General features: G+C 41.8%; 1 protein-coding gene across 2 annotated transcripts in view; it reads right to left on the reverse strand.

Annotated features, from left to right (window-relative positions):
- Positions 1-372: 372 nt before the first annotated feature.
- tnfrsf21 (tumor necrosis factor receptor superfamily, member 21) overlaps positions 373-16,366 on the reverse strand; it is a 37,874-nt gene continuing 21,880 nt past the window's right edge. For both annotated transcript variants that reach the window (XM_067481955.1, XM_067481956.1), the window contains exons 4-6: positions 12,992-13,257; positions 5,757-6,015; positions 373-2,588 (exon numbers count right to left, since the gene is read on the reverse strand). In XM_067481955.1, the coding sequence (XP_067338056.1) occupies positions 2,359-2,588; positions 5,757-6,015; positions 12,992-13,257 (755 nt within the window). In that variant the 3' untranslated portion in view covers positions 373-2,358. The remainder of the gene's footprint in view (positions 2,589-5,756; positions 6,016-12,991; positions 13,258-16,366) is intronic.

Here is a 16,366-nt window from a genome sequence, read left to right on the forward strand (position 1 = left end):
AACAGCGCAGCACAGTCTTCACTCAGTCTGGAATACTTTAAATAGTCATTAGTCCAGGGTTAAGGCCCCCTGTGTCAGCCGATGGGAGTTTTACACCTACAGTAGCACCACAGCAACTTCTGTTAGTAACTGACTTGGTGAGTCTATTACGCAGGACCTGTAGAATCTTCTCCTCCCCTCCGTGTTATTTGGTGGTGCTTTTCAGCTCTACTGTTATTTTATGTGGAAGGAACTGAAAGAGTACATTATTTCTTCCTCAAACTTTAAATCAACACAAGTAGACAGACTTCAAGTAAGGTACAGTATGCATATCTTACATCCCAGCCTGGACATGTTGTAATGCCAGGAAAGGGGGTGGGGGGTGGGGGGGAAGGGGAGGTTTATCTGAATGCCCATGGAAAGTATACAGATCAGACAAATTGCTAACAATGAGATGCTACGATGACATAATGAATCGAACTAAATATAGAAAACGTTACAGGAAAATAAAATGTAATTTCTAAAGGAAGAAAAAACACGTCTGATTCCCTAAAAGAAAATAGTATTAGTGCATCATTATGACATTGTAATATTAACTACACAGAGTATGTTGCAACATACAGCGGCATAAAAAAAATCCCTTGCTTTTTATGCTTGTTTTTTTTTTTTTTTTTTTTTTTTTTAATGCTCACACACCGTCATCTGATCAAATGATGATCCTATGTGAGGCTCAAAAATGGACTGAGAACCCTCAATCGCCGTTATATGCGTTGAAGCGAACAGCTAGTTAGCAAAGACCTGCATGTGCGCACTGGCAGAAATATATCGTATATATTTGTCCATCAGTGAAAAGGCTTCCAAAGCCATGTGTCCATACTGTTTCAGATACACGGCTTTGGTTTCAGAACAGTCCGGCCTCTAATCTGCTGGTTACGGGCTAAACTGCTCCAGGTGCAGCGCAAACACCTGAAGGAAGTGAAAGGAGAAAGAAAGCAGGACCAATGAGTGAAAGGGGATTTTAGCAAGTTTTAGGCACATGAGTTAAAAGTTAATTCATGATATCCTTAAACCCATTAAAAGTAAAAAATTATCCCAGTGTTTGAGTCGAGTTATAACTTATTTACTATTGTCTGTGTGGAGTTTCTTTTCTGGTAAGGGTAAAGGCAAGAGAAGCCTGAATGATTGGCACTGCCAACAACAAAAAAACAGTCTGTTTTATCCCTTACAACATCAAGGCATTGGTCACATTGCTATTACGGTCATAACACTCAGAACATCACCTTAAACAAGGCTGAACTTACTTAAAGGACACCTTCACTGGCACCCAAACCCGCTTCTTTTGGTTCTAGTTTGAGTGGTGCATGTGAAGGAATGGCATTAACCCTCTGGAGTACAGGGTGTATCTGGTCTTTTTTGAATACTTTAGATTTCACCTGGATATCTGACCATAAAACTGTTACCGTGCCAATAGTCGGTGTAATCGTTTTCAGCACAACCTCACCTGCGTGACGCAGTGTAATAACACATTGATCTAAACCACACAAGTGTTTTTGCTAAGTTTTGTCGTCGGCAGATTTGCCACGGGGGGAGAATATTCAAAGCATTGCCGTCATTTTTCCTGCTACATCGTCTTGAAGAGGTCGTGTGATTTGGACGCGCCGGCACGCCCGCATGACTCAAGAGGGTTAAAGTTCCGTCGGATTTCCCTGCATTAAAAGATTCCTCTACTTCTAGCTGAAAGAAGCCTCCAGGTGACATCACACGGAGGAGCCTTTAGTTCAGATTATGTTACCTTGTTGCTCACAGTATGGATCATGGTCAACCTGCTGTTTCAGAGCTCTCCCAGATGGTATCTGATGATGAAAAACTGTGTGCGTGATGTCATCTGAAAGAGTTTTTCAGCTAGAAGCAGAGAAATGTGTTAAAATAGGAAATTCAGAGGGAAGTTTAAAAGCATTAATGTTCATTTACACCCTAAACTAAAGCCATAGAAAGCAAGTGGAAAATTGGGGAAGTCGCCCTTTAAATAAAGTAGGAACAAGTACTAGCTGTTGTAAAACTCTACAGGCTTGGATTATATAAACCAACTGAGGCTGGTGAAGGATGAATGTACACAGAAAACAATAGAGGACAAAGGCTGTGGTGAAGCATCACTAAATATTTCAAAGAGTCACCGGAAGGTGATGGTAGACAATTCATCAACAACAACCACCTCAAGCGATGTGACACGATGAAATGACGTGACAGGTCGCTCTAGGTTGAGATCAAATATCAAACAAAGCCTTATCTGAACAATACCAGATGTGACTCATGCCTCCCACTTAGACATTCCTTTTTAATCGTATTCTCGTAAGTGTGTTTTCTTTCCTCATTCCTCCTCTATAACAGATCGGGGAGGTGGCTGTAGACAGAGTCCAGCAGTGTCTGACTGGCCTCCTGACTCTTGACTCCCGCGATCTCAAAGAGCCGGTCCAGTTTGTCCTCAGCGGCCGGGATCTCCTCAATGAGGCGCAGCTCTTCTGGGTTCAGGATGTGCAGCATGTCATCAAAAATGGGCTGCAGGTCGCAGGGGTCCAGACGCACCTGCCGAAGCACAGTGTCTTTCTTCTCTGGAGGGGAAACACAGGAGACAGTTATGTAATTATTAGAAAGCTGCACTAATCGATATGTGTTTACCGATCCAATGATATGTGCAACCCACATAGGACAATCCGTAAACTCTAGAAGTTAAACCAGAGCTGAAAGAGGAGTAAATACTGGGCTCCTAACAAGTTCATCGTGGCAGGTCAAGAGTTGTGTTTACACGTTGTTTCTGCAACAAATGGTGAACAGTTCCATGCAGGTTTAATTATACATTTAAGGTCATTTCAAAGGGTGGAACTTTGTACTCAAACCAATTCAATTCAGTGCAATTCACTGATCAGTGAATCTGCTAATAATGTGTCATATTCAACACACTGCAATCTGACAGCGCTGCCCTTCAACAGAATGAGGAGCTAACAAAGCGGAGAAGGCTTTCATAACTTGTCCCAACTTGCCAGGTGTCCCTAATTACACCCTTTCCATTGTCCACCTGATCCAGAGACCATGAATCAACTTCCAGATGAAGTTGGACTGTTCATAAACTACCCCACCGAAACATGAATAACTGCATACAGTATATGAGACAGGAGTCAATGATACGAATATAACACACCGTCCCATTGTAAGTTGAAAGTCATATTTTCTTTGCCTTTTAATCACATGAGCGCAAAACCACGTGCAATATGACTAAGCCGGTAAGAAAAGTGCCCCAGGGCAGCCTAACAAGCTGGCTGTAAACAGGAAACTGGTTTGTAGCCGACTGGTGCTGGCACATTGCCAACAGTTATGCATTGTTAACTTGCCAGTTACTGTAGTTCACAATCCATCTCGGTGAGCTACATCACCGGATTCTCAGAACACACATTTTGTGCAAAAGCTGTGGACTAGGTTTCCATCATACCTCCTTGAAGTTTATTGTAAATATGTCCTAAGTATAGTTTTGAGATTGCGAAGGAACTTGAACAAACCCTTTTCCCTGAAAAGCTGGAACACTGTGTAAATTGTCAATAACACGAGAATGTAGGAATTAGCAAATAATTCAAACCTGTTTTTGCAGCAAACCATTCCAAAAAGGGCTGAGACACAAGCATGCTGAGCATAACATGATGTGCGCGTGTGGAATGAAAGCTTTGTTTTTTCATTCCTGCTTAATAATAACGACAATCAGCGGCTTGTCCCTTCAGGGGTCGCCACAGCGGAACATGTTCTGCACGTTGCTTTGGCATGTGTTTTTTACGCAGGACGCCCTTCCCGCTGCAACCCTCCCATTTTGCCCCGGCTCGGGACTGGCACCAGGGCGGCCCTTGGTGCCTGGGTGGGGCAACACCTGGTGGGATGGGATTTTAGCTGCTGCCTTCTGGATCCCAACCCAGTGCTCTACCACTGAGCCACCAGGCCCCCACTCTTAGTATTCTTCATTTCCTTTGCGCTGTTCGCTTTCAGGGGTCGCCACAGCGAATCAGGTGCCTCCATCTAACCCTGTCCTCTGCATCCTCTTCTCTCACACAGACTAACTTCATGTCCTCTCTCACTACATCCAGAAATCTTCACTCTTAATAATAATGGCAATAATCAGTCATAATAAATCCTAACTTCCACAGATCAACAATCTCTCTCGAAATTTCTATACACTTTTGTGTTTATGCATAGATCTTTAAACGGTTTTCTATTATTGCTAAAATGTCTGATAGAATAGAGAAAATTCGTTTCATTTATGAGCAATACCCAAAGTGACCACACGAGGGCAATGAATGCCCACATATCCAGGTCTGAACTGAGCAACCTGTTGTAGCATCATTTACAGTAAATGTGTGTCTGGTGTGAAGAAAGTAACAGTGGCATCTATCAGCAAAGCAAGTTCTCCAGCAGATCATTTACAAAAGTAAAAGTGTGGAAATACTGTGTGAAAATGTGCCTTGAGAAAAGGTACAAGAAGTATTAGATCAAAGCATCAACAGTAAAAGTAAACATCATAAAGAAAAGTTTAGTTCACATCAATATATTCACATGATATTATTGGATGATATTTATTGATGCATTACCGTAATGTGTTCATCACTTTAATGTTGCAGCCTGTAACACCTGAGCTTTTTGTATTTACCTTATTTTTTTATCATTTGAAAAGTATTTAGTTACAATAATAAATATAAATGTAGCGGAGAAAAAATATATTTTTTAAAATGCTGTGAAATTGAAGTACAGAGCAGCAGTAGATGGAAATAATACCTCAAACTGTGGGACGTTTGGGAGGAACTCTCCAGTCAATAGATAAATAGATACTTTATTGTCATTGTATTGTCATGAATTTCGATATGATAATGAATAAGATGCCTTTTTATCAAAGTAACTTTGGGGATAATAAAACATTACCTAATAATATCCTCCTAGTACTACTGTAATTTACTGATGCTACATTATGAGATAACTGGGTATTTCATTCAAATGGCTGTTTTTAAACTGTTAATATATGTTTTCATTATATTTATAATATATGTTTTATACATTTAAACACTGTCTTAGATGCAATAAAGTAACTGGGTTACTAGGAGAAATCTGGAAGATTAGGTTTAGACCTAGAAACCTGAAGAAACTGAAAATCCATGTAAATAGTCAGCGGCTAAATAATGACATCTCTTCTTTATCTGATTTATTTTAGAAGCATGGCTCCCAAATCTTACCTGTATAGTAAGAGGAGGCTCTGCTTCATGATGCTTTTTTTTTTTTTTAACCAATCATATGAGCGTCCTCTCCGAACCAGATACCTCATACAAGCTGTGATGTAACTGTGTGCTCGGACGCCTGTCAGTCATAGCCAGCATTACATTTTTGAGCAATCTGGACTACAGTAGCTCCTCTGTTTGATAGAACACAGATTTACTACGCTGGGACCACTGTTGGTAGATACTGCTGAGTGCATAGTGCAAATACTGCACTGACCCCCTCCTCTAGCTATCAGAGCTTGGTCCTTGTCAAAGTCGCCCAAAGCTGTCAATTCTTCCAGCTTCCAACATGTCAACTTCAAGAGCTGACTGTTCACTGCCTAATAGGGTTTGGCCACTGCTGAATACATTTTGGGATGAATATTGATGGTTAGTCACATGCTCGAGCGTATTTACTTCATCAACATTGCCAAGGACTCAAAGTAGAAGTTAGGTTTCCCTCAATAAACTGTCTTCCTGTGTTTGACCTCCCACCTTTGGTAATGAAGGAGCCATTCCTGCTGAGGGCGGAGTCTTTGCTAGAGGTGGAGTCACAGCGGAGCAGAGGCTCCGACTCATCAGGGAAGAAGCCTTTGGCTCGGTCCACCGGCGACCGATCCACACTCGCACCAGTGGCCCCGCCCACACTACCGCTGTTGCTGCTGCCGAGGCTGCTGGGAGACTCAAGCAGCTTGTGGATGGGACTGAGGCTTTGGCTTACATTCACTGAGGTCATCAGCTGGTTGATGTCAAACTGTATATGGAAACAAAGAGAGACGAGAGGAAGAGGAAGGAAGGGGAAGAAGATGAGTACGCGAGAAACAAAGATGCACACTTTAAACGGGGGGGTTTCCTGCTCCCATAACACACGAGTCTATTAGACAAAAAATTCATCATCATTGTCTGTTTGTCCCTCATCTCCAAATTCTTACCATTCTTTGTTTACATCTCAATGTCCACGTTCCCTTACTGTCTCTGTACCTCTTTAACTTAGTCCTAGGCGCACAACAGGATGATCCTGTCAAGGTGTAACAATCCTTTTTTTTTTTTTTTGCCTTCTCTCTTTGTCCGATTTTGTCTCCGCTCCTGTTCTCGGTGTCTCTCGTCTTTCCACTTTTCCTCTCCTTCTTCCATCGTTGGAAGCCCCCTCTTTCCCCTTTCACCCACTCACTCGCTCTCTCTCTAATAATGAACCTGCGGTTTGAACCAGTAGTGACTGGTTCGGGGATGAGATCATGAGAGCGCGTCTTGTTTTTCACAGCGCGAACTCAGTCGGGCCAAAAGGTCGCAGCGGCAGAGAGGTCATTTTATTCAACTACTGGAAGATTGGGAACAAACAAACAGACAAAACCTGGCTAATTCGACTGAGCCAAATACTTTTCTTTTGATAACATCCATTTTGAGTCAGTGAAGGCTCCAATTTGTTTTGATGGATTTTCTCCTGAGACTGGGGCCTGATCCACAGAAATGAGCTTCAGCAGGACATGTTCTCTGTTCTCTCTCTCTGTCTTTGTCTCAGTGCTGTAGTGTGTGCGTCACTGGGCTGCAGTGTTATCCTGACAGAACAAACATGCTTTGTCTCTAACAAAGGAGCATATAGACACATTAACACACAACCACAAGACCTTTAAAGCTGTCGTCCACATTTAAAAGGCACCAACAAGAAGATTTAGTTAACACTGTGTGCATTACTGCAGACTGACAGCTCCCCGGCACAACCACAGTCTTCCAAAGTACACAGGAGGTTCAGTGGTTTAGCTCAAGAGTACACTGTCTTCGTTAAAGGACAAAAGGACAGTCTACATTAAGCTGCGCCAGGTGCAACCTGCTTCCGGTTGTTTCTGCATTTATCTTTGTCAACATTAAAACAGCAATGCACTGCGCAACAGCTGATTCTCCTCCTACTGAGCATGAACGGAGGAGTAAAAACCAGCCACAGAAGACAATTTTTCTATTTCTGGTTCTGCTTGTTTATAGTATGCAGAGATTAAGAAGATTAAAAGTTGTGACTGACGAGAACAGCGTCGGGAAACAGGCCAATCAAACAAGGACGTTTGCTGCGCTACTGCCACTAACTGTGCGAGTACAGATGCAGCAGGTGTGTCAGAGTTGTACAGTTCCAGTTTAGAGGACGAAACGGTGGCCCTGAGAGCTCAAAGCACTGCAGAAAGCCAAATTACGAAACATGCTGCAAAAGCCACAACACAATGGAAATGGCTCCGGGAACATTCCCAACCACACAAAGAAGAACCTTTCCCTTTCAGTGACATTTCTGAAATTGTAGCCTGGTTCGCTTCTTGGTTTACGTAAGGGGTGACTCCTGGTAAGAGCGTGAAAGAAACGTCATCAACAATTACAGTAATCGATGATACCCAAGAGCTGCGACCCAACCATTTTATGAGATATTATATTACATATATTATTATGTCCAAAACTATCCAAACTGATCAGACAGAAACTGTCTTCCTGCACTCGGAGGCCCGTTTTCTCATACTCTGTCCATGCTTCTACCATAGCGCTTATAAGAAATAACAAAATGGCTTCATGAACGCCTCAAACAGCCAATCTAGGTCGAAAACGCCACACATTTCACATGCCGTTGTAATTATCATTGTTGTAATTAAATGTGAGAGGCAGTGGTCTGCAGGCCTAATGTACAGGCTGTATACACTGAATTCCTTTGCACTGACAGACAAAGCAAACATCAAGCCACCGTTATATGAAAAGGCCCCTCAATTTCACGAGAGCAACACTGCACACCCAGGTGGAGAGAGCGCTGTGTCTGAAATGCCCTCGCGTCACATGGGGTCTGATTTCTTCGTGCCGTCGGCCTCGGAGAGATCAGACCTGAGCTGCTGAGGATGGAGCTGGAGAAGAACAGCACTACTGTTCCAGACGGATCCCAGGCTGATGTGTGTGTTTGTGTGTGAGAGAGAGAGAGAGAGAGAGAGACTAAGCTAGTCCTGTTAGCACAAAACAAGGGCTGGGGCTTAGACACACACCCAGCTCAACATATACTGTACCCACACACACACACACACGGGATATTTTGATTATTTCGATTTTAAAAAGTTACAGTACAGTCTCTCAGCATTAATTAGTCCCTAAACAGATGTTTAGCTGCTGTTGAGTACGTTGCAGTTGAGACGGTAAATCAGCCCATGCAGTGAGCTCTGATGTACAGTACGCTTAACCTTTACCACTAATTCATCTAGGACACTTAAAGTAGCCTGGTCCCAGACTACTCACAGAAATATGCAGACAATCTCGTTATCAGTGCAGTTTCTGGGAATTCTTGCCCCCACAAAGTAATGGATGCGGTTTTGTTTTATTATTGTATAGGGCTCGTTGTGGAAGCGACTGAAAGGCGTCTAATGGGACCTGTCTCATAAACACCCAGTTGGGGCAGAAATTGCCTTTTATTGTGCATCATTGCGGTAGGAAGAGAAAATGACTACTGTATGTAGTTGGGTTGTTTTGGGCAATCAATTCGGAGAGAAGGAGTAAGCAATAAGGAGAAGGAGGAAGAAAAAGGACACATAAAGAGAGGAAATGAAAGATGTCTGCATGTGTGTCTGCATCTCGCTGTGTGGCTCTACTATAAATAATCAAATCGCTAAAAGCCAGACCATTTCATAAAAAAAAGGAACATAACAAAAGGTTCCGTGGCAGATTGTATCATGTTTCAATACTTCTCATAAAATATGTGATTAGCTGGATGTTGACACAGTTCTCAAATCACCTCTACTTACATCTTTATCTTGGCCCTGTTAGAATCCTACAATGTGTAAGTCTAGGTTCAAATGTTATTGTATCTGTCTGGACCCAAACATAACTGAAACATTAAGCAAAGTAATGTTACGACAGTAATGTTACGTTTCCTCCCACAGTTCAAAAACACGCACGTCAGGTTAATTGGTGATTTTAAATGACCTGTAGGTGTGAATGTGTATATGGTTTTCTGTCTGTGTATGTCTCTCTGCGTTGGCCCTGAGATAGAGTCGACTCCTGTCCAGTGTGCACCCTAATTCTCCCCATGTGACGGCCGGGATTGGCTTTAGCCCCCTGTGACCCTGAACTGTAAAGGCAGTTACAGATAATGGATGGATGAGATGTTGTATAACAAATAACGGAGTGTACAGATTCTAGCAGATTTGTAATATTGAAAACTATGTCTTGGCCTGATTATATTATGAAAACTTTTTTTGAGCAAACGTTTTTATTTTTCTTGTTTTTTTTTGCCAGGTTGTTATTCTAAATAAGAATTGGTTCTCGATTAACTTACCTTGGTTAAATAAAACTAAACAAGCATGATCACTTTGGAATTATCAATACTGCTGTTTCCCACTGCAGCAAAATTACTTTACAGCTCACGACTGATCCTGGGGACTGGGACCTGGGTCCAGCCTAGGAAAAAACAAACGAGTAATCTGCACTGATTAATTAGGCTAAACTTTCTCATACAGTGCTCAGCATTGAAGGTTATACTTCATTTTTGAAATGTGTGAGAAAGAAATCTTGTGCATGTACAACTATCTAACCTAAGTTAAGCTACAATATGCAACTTAAGCTAAAACTTACTGTCGCATGAAGCTCAATCCACTGTAATCCATCACAGCAACAAGAGAACATCAACGTACTTAGATTTTCTAACTGTAGTAATTCTTCCGGAAAGACTGCACATCCCGTTTCCTCGGTGCTTCTGCTCACACGGCTACACGCACTCATACCTCATTCATTACAGCCTTTCAACTGCTGGTCTTGTGCCACCTTCAAAAACCAATTAACTGGGCACTTCTTGGTCAAAAACAGACTGAAATGAGGTTTTCAGAGCCAGGATTTTCCCGGCCCGGCCGAGGAACTGTTGAGTCACTGTTCAGCAATCTTATCCACAGACTGCAGCAGTATTTTTATCACGCTGTGCTTTAGACTAATATTAGAATTAGGCCCCGTCTTCAAATAAAAAGACACTAAACACGGTCTCAAGCCATCTGTCACAGACACACACAGGTCAGCACTTCTTTATGCTATACCAATAAACAGTATTGGGTCGTTGTAGCTACAGGTTAAGAATAGTAGTCCAGATGTCCCACAACCTAGGAGTGTTTTCTAGCTCCACCGCATGTTCCCAGGGCAGATGAAATGTATAATCTCCCGAGTGTGTTCCGGGTAACCTATCAGACGTACTTCGATAGGACCACCTCAACTGGTTTCTCGTAACAGGAAGAATCGATGGCTCGCCTCCAAAGTCTCTCCTGATGTCCCTACACTGTACCCTGTCTTTCAGACAACTCCTATCAGCTGCTCACATTTGTGATCTGTCCTTTAGTCACTGTTCAAACCTCATGACCAGAGGTGAGGGGTGGAATGATTGACCGACCGCCTTCCAGAGCTCTGCCTTTTGGCTCAGCTACTTCTGATGTCTCACTGAGGTCTTGCTAAAACTGGTGTGTACAGTGTCCACATATTGTATAAAGTGTATTTGTCCCCAATAGATATAAGTGCATCCATTAGTTGTTCCAACAGAACTGCTCGCCCTTCCTGTGGACCCTTTAACACAATCCCAAAGATCGTAATGTCCTCCCTCATTAAAAAACGTAATTATCTGTTATCTTATCCACGATTGATCCCATTATCTTCTGCTGATTATTAAGCTGTGATGAAAGGACTAATTACAAAAGCCACCATTAGGCTGAGACACCAGGTCCGGACGGTTGTTGTGTGTTGAACAAGACTCAGTGCAGTGCTGACCTTGGAGAGTGTGTTAACAACACTACTTTGATACAAATTACCAGAAAGTTAGAGGACAGCTGGAGGAAAGTGGATGGTGATGAAGGATTCAGTGTGCCCCCAGTGTCCCCTTGTGTTCATAGTTTGTGTGTGTGTGTGTGTTTGTGATTACGGTATGAGACTGATAACAAGCAGGTCACAAGGGGCCCATGAGTGATGTACGACATGAGACATGGGGGGGGTTTATTAAAATAAAATGATCCAGCAGCACATACCGTGATGCACTATTGAGAGAATGAACTCAAACAGTATCAGGATTGTTTTTGAGAAACTAAACCGCGGCATAAAAATGGCAATTGGAAGTGTGCAGAAGACAAGTAAAGGCTGGACAGAGAAAATACTGTGCATGCGCATGTGCAGTACTGAAAATAAAATACATGTTAGTGGTTTGTGTTTAACCACCGTTAATGTTCAATTTATCAAATCCCGCTTTGCTCTCAGACACATGCCACTGATGCTCTCACACAAATAAGCCTGAGGAAAAATCGATCGTGTCAAACATATCTAAGTGAATAAAAAAAGAATTATCTGGTGGTATTTATCAAAAGTAAATAAATTAATAACAAATTCAAATTAATGAAGAATCCTTTTTCAAGAAATCAAACTCTAGGTTGTGTTTTTAGTGATGTTAGGCTAAATTTCACATCAATGAGAACATGAAGCACTTTGAAGCCCAGTGTAGCAGAGCAGGGAAATGGATTACTGAGAGAAGCACAAGAGACTTTAAGATCAATACTAGCACTAGCTTTAGTTGCATATTATGGCTTTAAGGGAAGCAAATTTTCACTTGTCTCGTCATTTTTTTATAAGTGAATTTAATTTGTATCAGAGTTTATCTGGATGCACACATCTCATTTGTTCTGTGATTTGACAAGCTAGGATGTTGTGCTACCTGGTAGATGTTTCCACGTTACAGTCATCAGAGGTCAGAAAGGAAGATGAAAAGCTACATTTACGATAAATATCTGCCAGAAATGGGTAAGATCAACACATATGCACAGTTTGCCGAAAGTACTCTAGTAAAAAAAAAAAAAAACCTTATATTTGTACATGTAGAACCCAAACTAGAACCAAAAGAAGCAAGTTCAAAACCAGTAACGGTGTCCTATCAGTGAGGACGCACAAGATCATTGGTTCCTTCCGTTCTACTTTAATAGATGTTCTGCTTCTGTCTCCTGCCACACTCCACCCACCCACTAGATGCCCCCACTTCCCCTTCTCTGCTCACACACACCTATTCACAGTTTCCTCATCAGTTCTCCTACGATTTAACCCTGCCAGTCCCACCTGCTTCCCTCCCATCAGTTTTGCTGTAAAAATACTTTGATTTCACAATATATGTATATCCATCACGTGATGGCACATCTAGAATGACACATTGTCTATACATTTAAAAACATCTTTCTGCATCTCAACCATAAGAATAAGAGATAAAAAGGTCCTGTCGTGCAGCCATCTAGTGTTGCTGTAATTTGCTGGGACCTCACAAGAACCTTTGAATATCCACCCAGACCTTAAAAGGACAGAAATCTGATCCAGACTCACACTACTTTCCCCCTTAATTAATTCACTTATCTCCACAAATATTTTTCAAAACCTTTTCTGTTCATATAGAGAGGCTGTGAGTGTAATCACTCTTTAAACATCAAATCGTTCCCTTAAAGTCAGCTGCTGCTTTAATATGAGGCCTGCAGCTGCACCATGGGGACTGGCTTCAGAGGGACACACCAAAGAACTGTCCTCGCAGATTAGATTTCAGTACGAGGGGGATGCAGAGAACAGTGTGTTTTACAGCATGTGCCAGAGCTGTTGATGACAAAGTTGCACTTGGGAAAGATGTGAAGACAGTAAAGGTCACAGTTATGTTCCTGCTTGAATTACTGTGATAAGTTCTGTCAAAACATCAGTAGACAAATAGTTAGTTCAAACTTTCAGCATACCTGCGGGTTATCCTCCATCACACATCGGATCTTCTCTACTACGTCGATGCGCCGCTGCCGGTGCAGGGCGTTGATGAGCTTGGCCAGGTTGGCGTCGCTGTCCCGGATGGTCCAGTGCTGCAGAGCTGCAAATGCTCGCTCGTGATCCGACGAGTAGCCGTTGGAGAAGGCTGCTACCTCACGCTCTGTAGCGTTAGCCAGCGACTGATAGATGTCGATCCACTGGGTGCCCACATGGGCTGCTACCAACTTCAGGATATCCACCCCTGAGGAGAGAAAGACAAGGTAGGCTCGCTATGTTTTACCGCTTGATATACAGGCATCGGGAAAGTGAAAGAGGGGCTACTCACGAATCATTGACAATGTATCAAAGAGGACTTTGATTCACATCCAAAATGAACAGTTTAAGTGGCTGGATTGCCGCTTTAATCATCTGGTGATCCCTTAATATACGATCCAGTGCCACCATCAGGTCAGTGAGTCTAATACCAGGAAACAACTCTTTTCACCAGGCTGTCGCAATGAGTCACAAAGCCAGTGGCACTTCCCAAGTATGAGGAACCTCAACACCTGAACTCTCCACCTCAAAAAACACATGCAGAAGGGGTTGCATGTCAATGCCATAAGTCTTTCCTTAGGAGCTGGAGCGAATTCTTATTTTAATATGCAGACACAGCTGCTGTCTGGCTGGAAGTGGTTATTGAATTGTTGATCTTGTGGACAGATGACTTTGAACTACTTACTCTATATTTGTAATTATGCCATCGAGCTGTTATCCATATTAAAACACAGAGGAGACCTTAACTTTCCCAGTACTACACGATTTGTTGGCGTGTTTCATTGAAAAGTTGTATGTATTTTTGGTCATGTTCGACTGAACAAGGTCAAATGTTTCAAACATACAAGAAAGAAGTAGAGCTGTCCTCTAATAACCTCATTATGGATGTCTGAGAACCTTTGTCAATATAATTGTTATGATTTATTTAAGCCTACGTTTATATAGAAAAGCAGCTTCTGAACACATAAGTGAACTCAACTGTTTTGTTGTGTAACTAAGGAGGTCAGTGATTTAATGGGGAGCAATTTACCAGTCTGTGGTAAGCGTCGTACGGGTACTCATCTGCTGCTCATAGCAGCTAAGCATCGCTTAGAAAATACAAGGACAGGGATGTTAGGAAAAATCCTACCGTACTAACTGAATCATGCTTAGTTGGATATCAAATCACGTTCTGTGAGAGAGTAAAACCTACATTTTGAAGAGTCTTCACATATGTAGTTCACCATAATTACATGCTGACACTCAATCCTCTGACCAAAGTCAAGTTATAGTAAAACAAGTTACTGATATTCATGTAATTCAACGGAAACATCTCCAATATTAAAAATAGAATGTGAACATGTTGCCAGTAGCATGTTAGGGGAATATTTTCATAGTTGTTAGAACTATTATAGGAAGTTTCTACTTTTTTGTGTTTTTTGCCATTCTACCACCTTTGAGGGACTTTGTCTTGATCCTGCTTCAGGGTGGGAATTCTCCCATAACAACGGGGGATCATATCTAAAGGTTGAGTCATGTCAGCTGGACTTGTTCATCCGGACAGCTGCCGTAAGTGTCTTACGTGTACATTGATTGGTAAACCCTGGAGCAAATGCATCACTTCAACATTCCTACTGGCTGTGTAAATGCCGAGAAAAAAAAAAAAAAAACACGTCTTGAATTCTTATTGTTAGTCAATTAATCTTGTTGCCAGCTGTGGAGAGCAAGTTTCCATGGAAACACAGTGTCCTTTTCCGGTTAGGGCTATACGATGTCTTATTAATAGTTTGTGTGTGTGTGTGCACCTCAACTTGTGTCTCACTTCACAAACTCACACTGATGACACACACACGTGACCTCTTGGAAACTTTTCTTTCACCATAAATACAGATTTTCCCCGGCCGGCTTTCCCACTCAGACATCCTGCAGCATATGACTCGACAGTAACTCATCCTGAAATATAAACGCTGACTCATCTGTTGATAAAGCAAAAATACAAAAGCTCCCTTATTTTGTTTTGACACACAGAGATGTGTGTGTGTGTTTGTCCCTCGCGTGTAAGCATTACCCATACTTTTATTGTGCACACAGGTTTTTATCACACGAAATGCTTCATGCTACATCACCCGAAGAGGCAAAATCTGATGCCAAGGAGTGATCCATACACATGCAGTGTGAAAAATTTTTATGACTAGAAATAACATTTATGGGTTAATTGTGAGTGTTCCCTGAAAAGTGTTTCACAACCAAACTGATATTCCTTTTCTGGTCGATGATTAAATAACCTACAGTATTAATGGTCTTGACTGCAGATATGTTCAGTTGTAATAGAAACTCTCACATTGTAACTAAAGGATGCATTTGGTTATTTTCTAAATTATTTTATGACCCACATTTACTATATGGATGCCTAAAAAATGATTTAATATTCTCAACTGATGTTTGGTCACTTGTTCGTCCGCAGACACACTAATCCAGAGTGTGTTCCATCAGTGCAAATTGAAATGTAGCCCCACAATTTTGGAATAAGGAAATATGTAATTTAGTGGAGCAGTGTGTCTGACTGATGTGTGTTTAATAGTATTTGGACAACAATGGAGGTCTATGGCATAGCTAAAACAAATTAATACATGGCTGCAGGTTGATAAAGCGATAAAACTGGAGTCGAAAGATCCAATGTTTATGCTAGAATCAGCATAGTGATTGTAGAAAATGACAGATGTCATCCTTTCTCGGTCATTTTTCCAGTTAGTACTTTCACCGAAGTGATTTCTGTAAATGTAAGAATTGAACGGTGTCTTCCTTTTAGTAAATGATGCGGGAACGTGGCTATTCAGAAGCATTTGCCATTTCGGGAAATAGGCCCGTTAACTTTTTTAAAGGTAGTTATGTGAGAAGGCCGGTGCCACCGTCAGGTCAGTATGGTCAGGTAAGGGGCATCCTTGGCTTAGCTTGGCACTGAGATTGGAAATGGGCAGAAGCATTGAGCCTACACCTGTCAGAAAGAAACAAATTCATAGGTACGCTTGATGTGTAAATGAAGCAAATGAGATTTAATAGGAATAGAAAGAATTCATGGCCGTTATATTTCAAGAACATGCATTTCTCCAATTCACACAAGGCTGATCCCTGATTAATGTCTCCCGGAGTAAACATGTTGCAGTAGAGTACATAAATCCAGGATAATTCATAGAGATTGGACCTCAGAGATTATAATGGATAGAACCCAGCAGTGGAGATTTGCAGCTTGACGAACACATACTGTCACATACAGACATGGACAAATATGTATAACGGAAATATAGGCTTGCACAAGCCGAGATGAAGAACAAATATTC

This window comes from Channa argus, chromosome 17 (genome assembly GCF_033026475.1).
Source record: "Channa argus isolate prfri chromosome 17, Channa argus male v1.0, whole genome shotgun sequence".
NCBI lineage: Eukaryota > Metazoa > Chordata > Actinopteri > Anabantiformes > Channidae > Channa > Channa argus.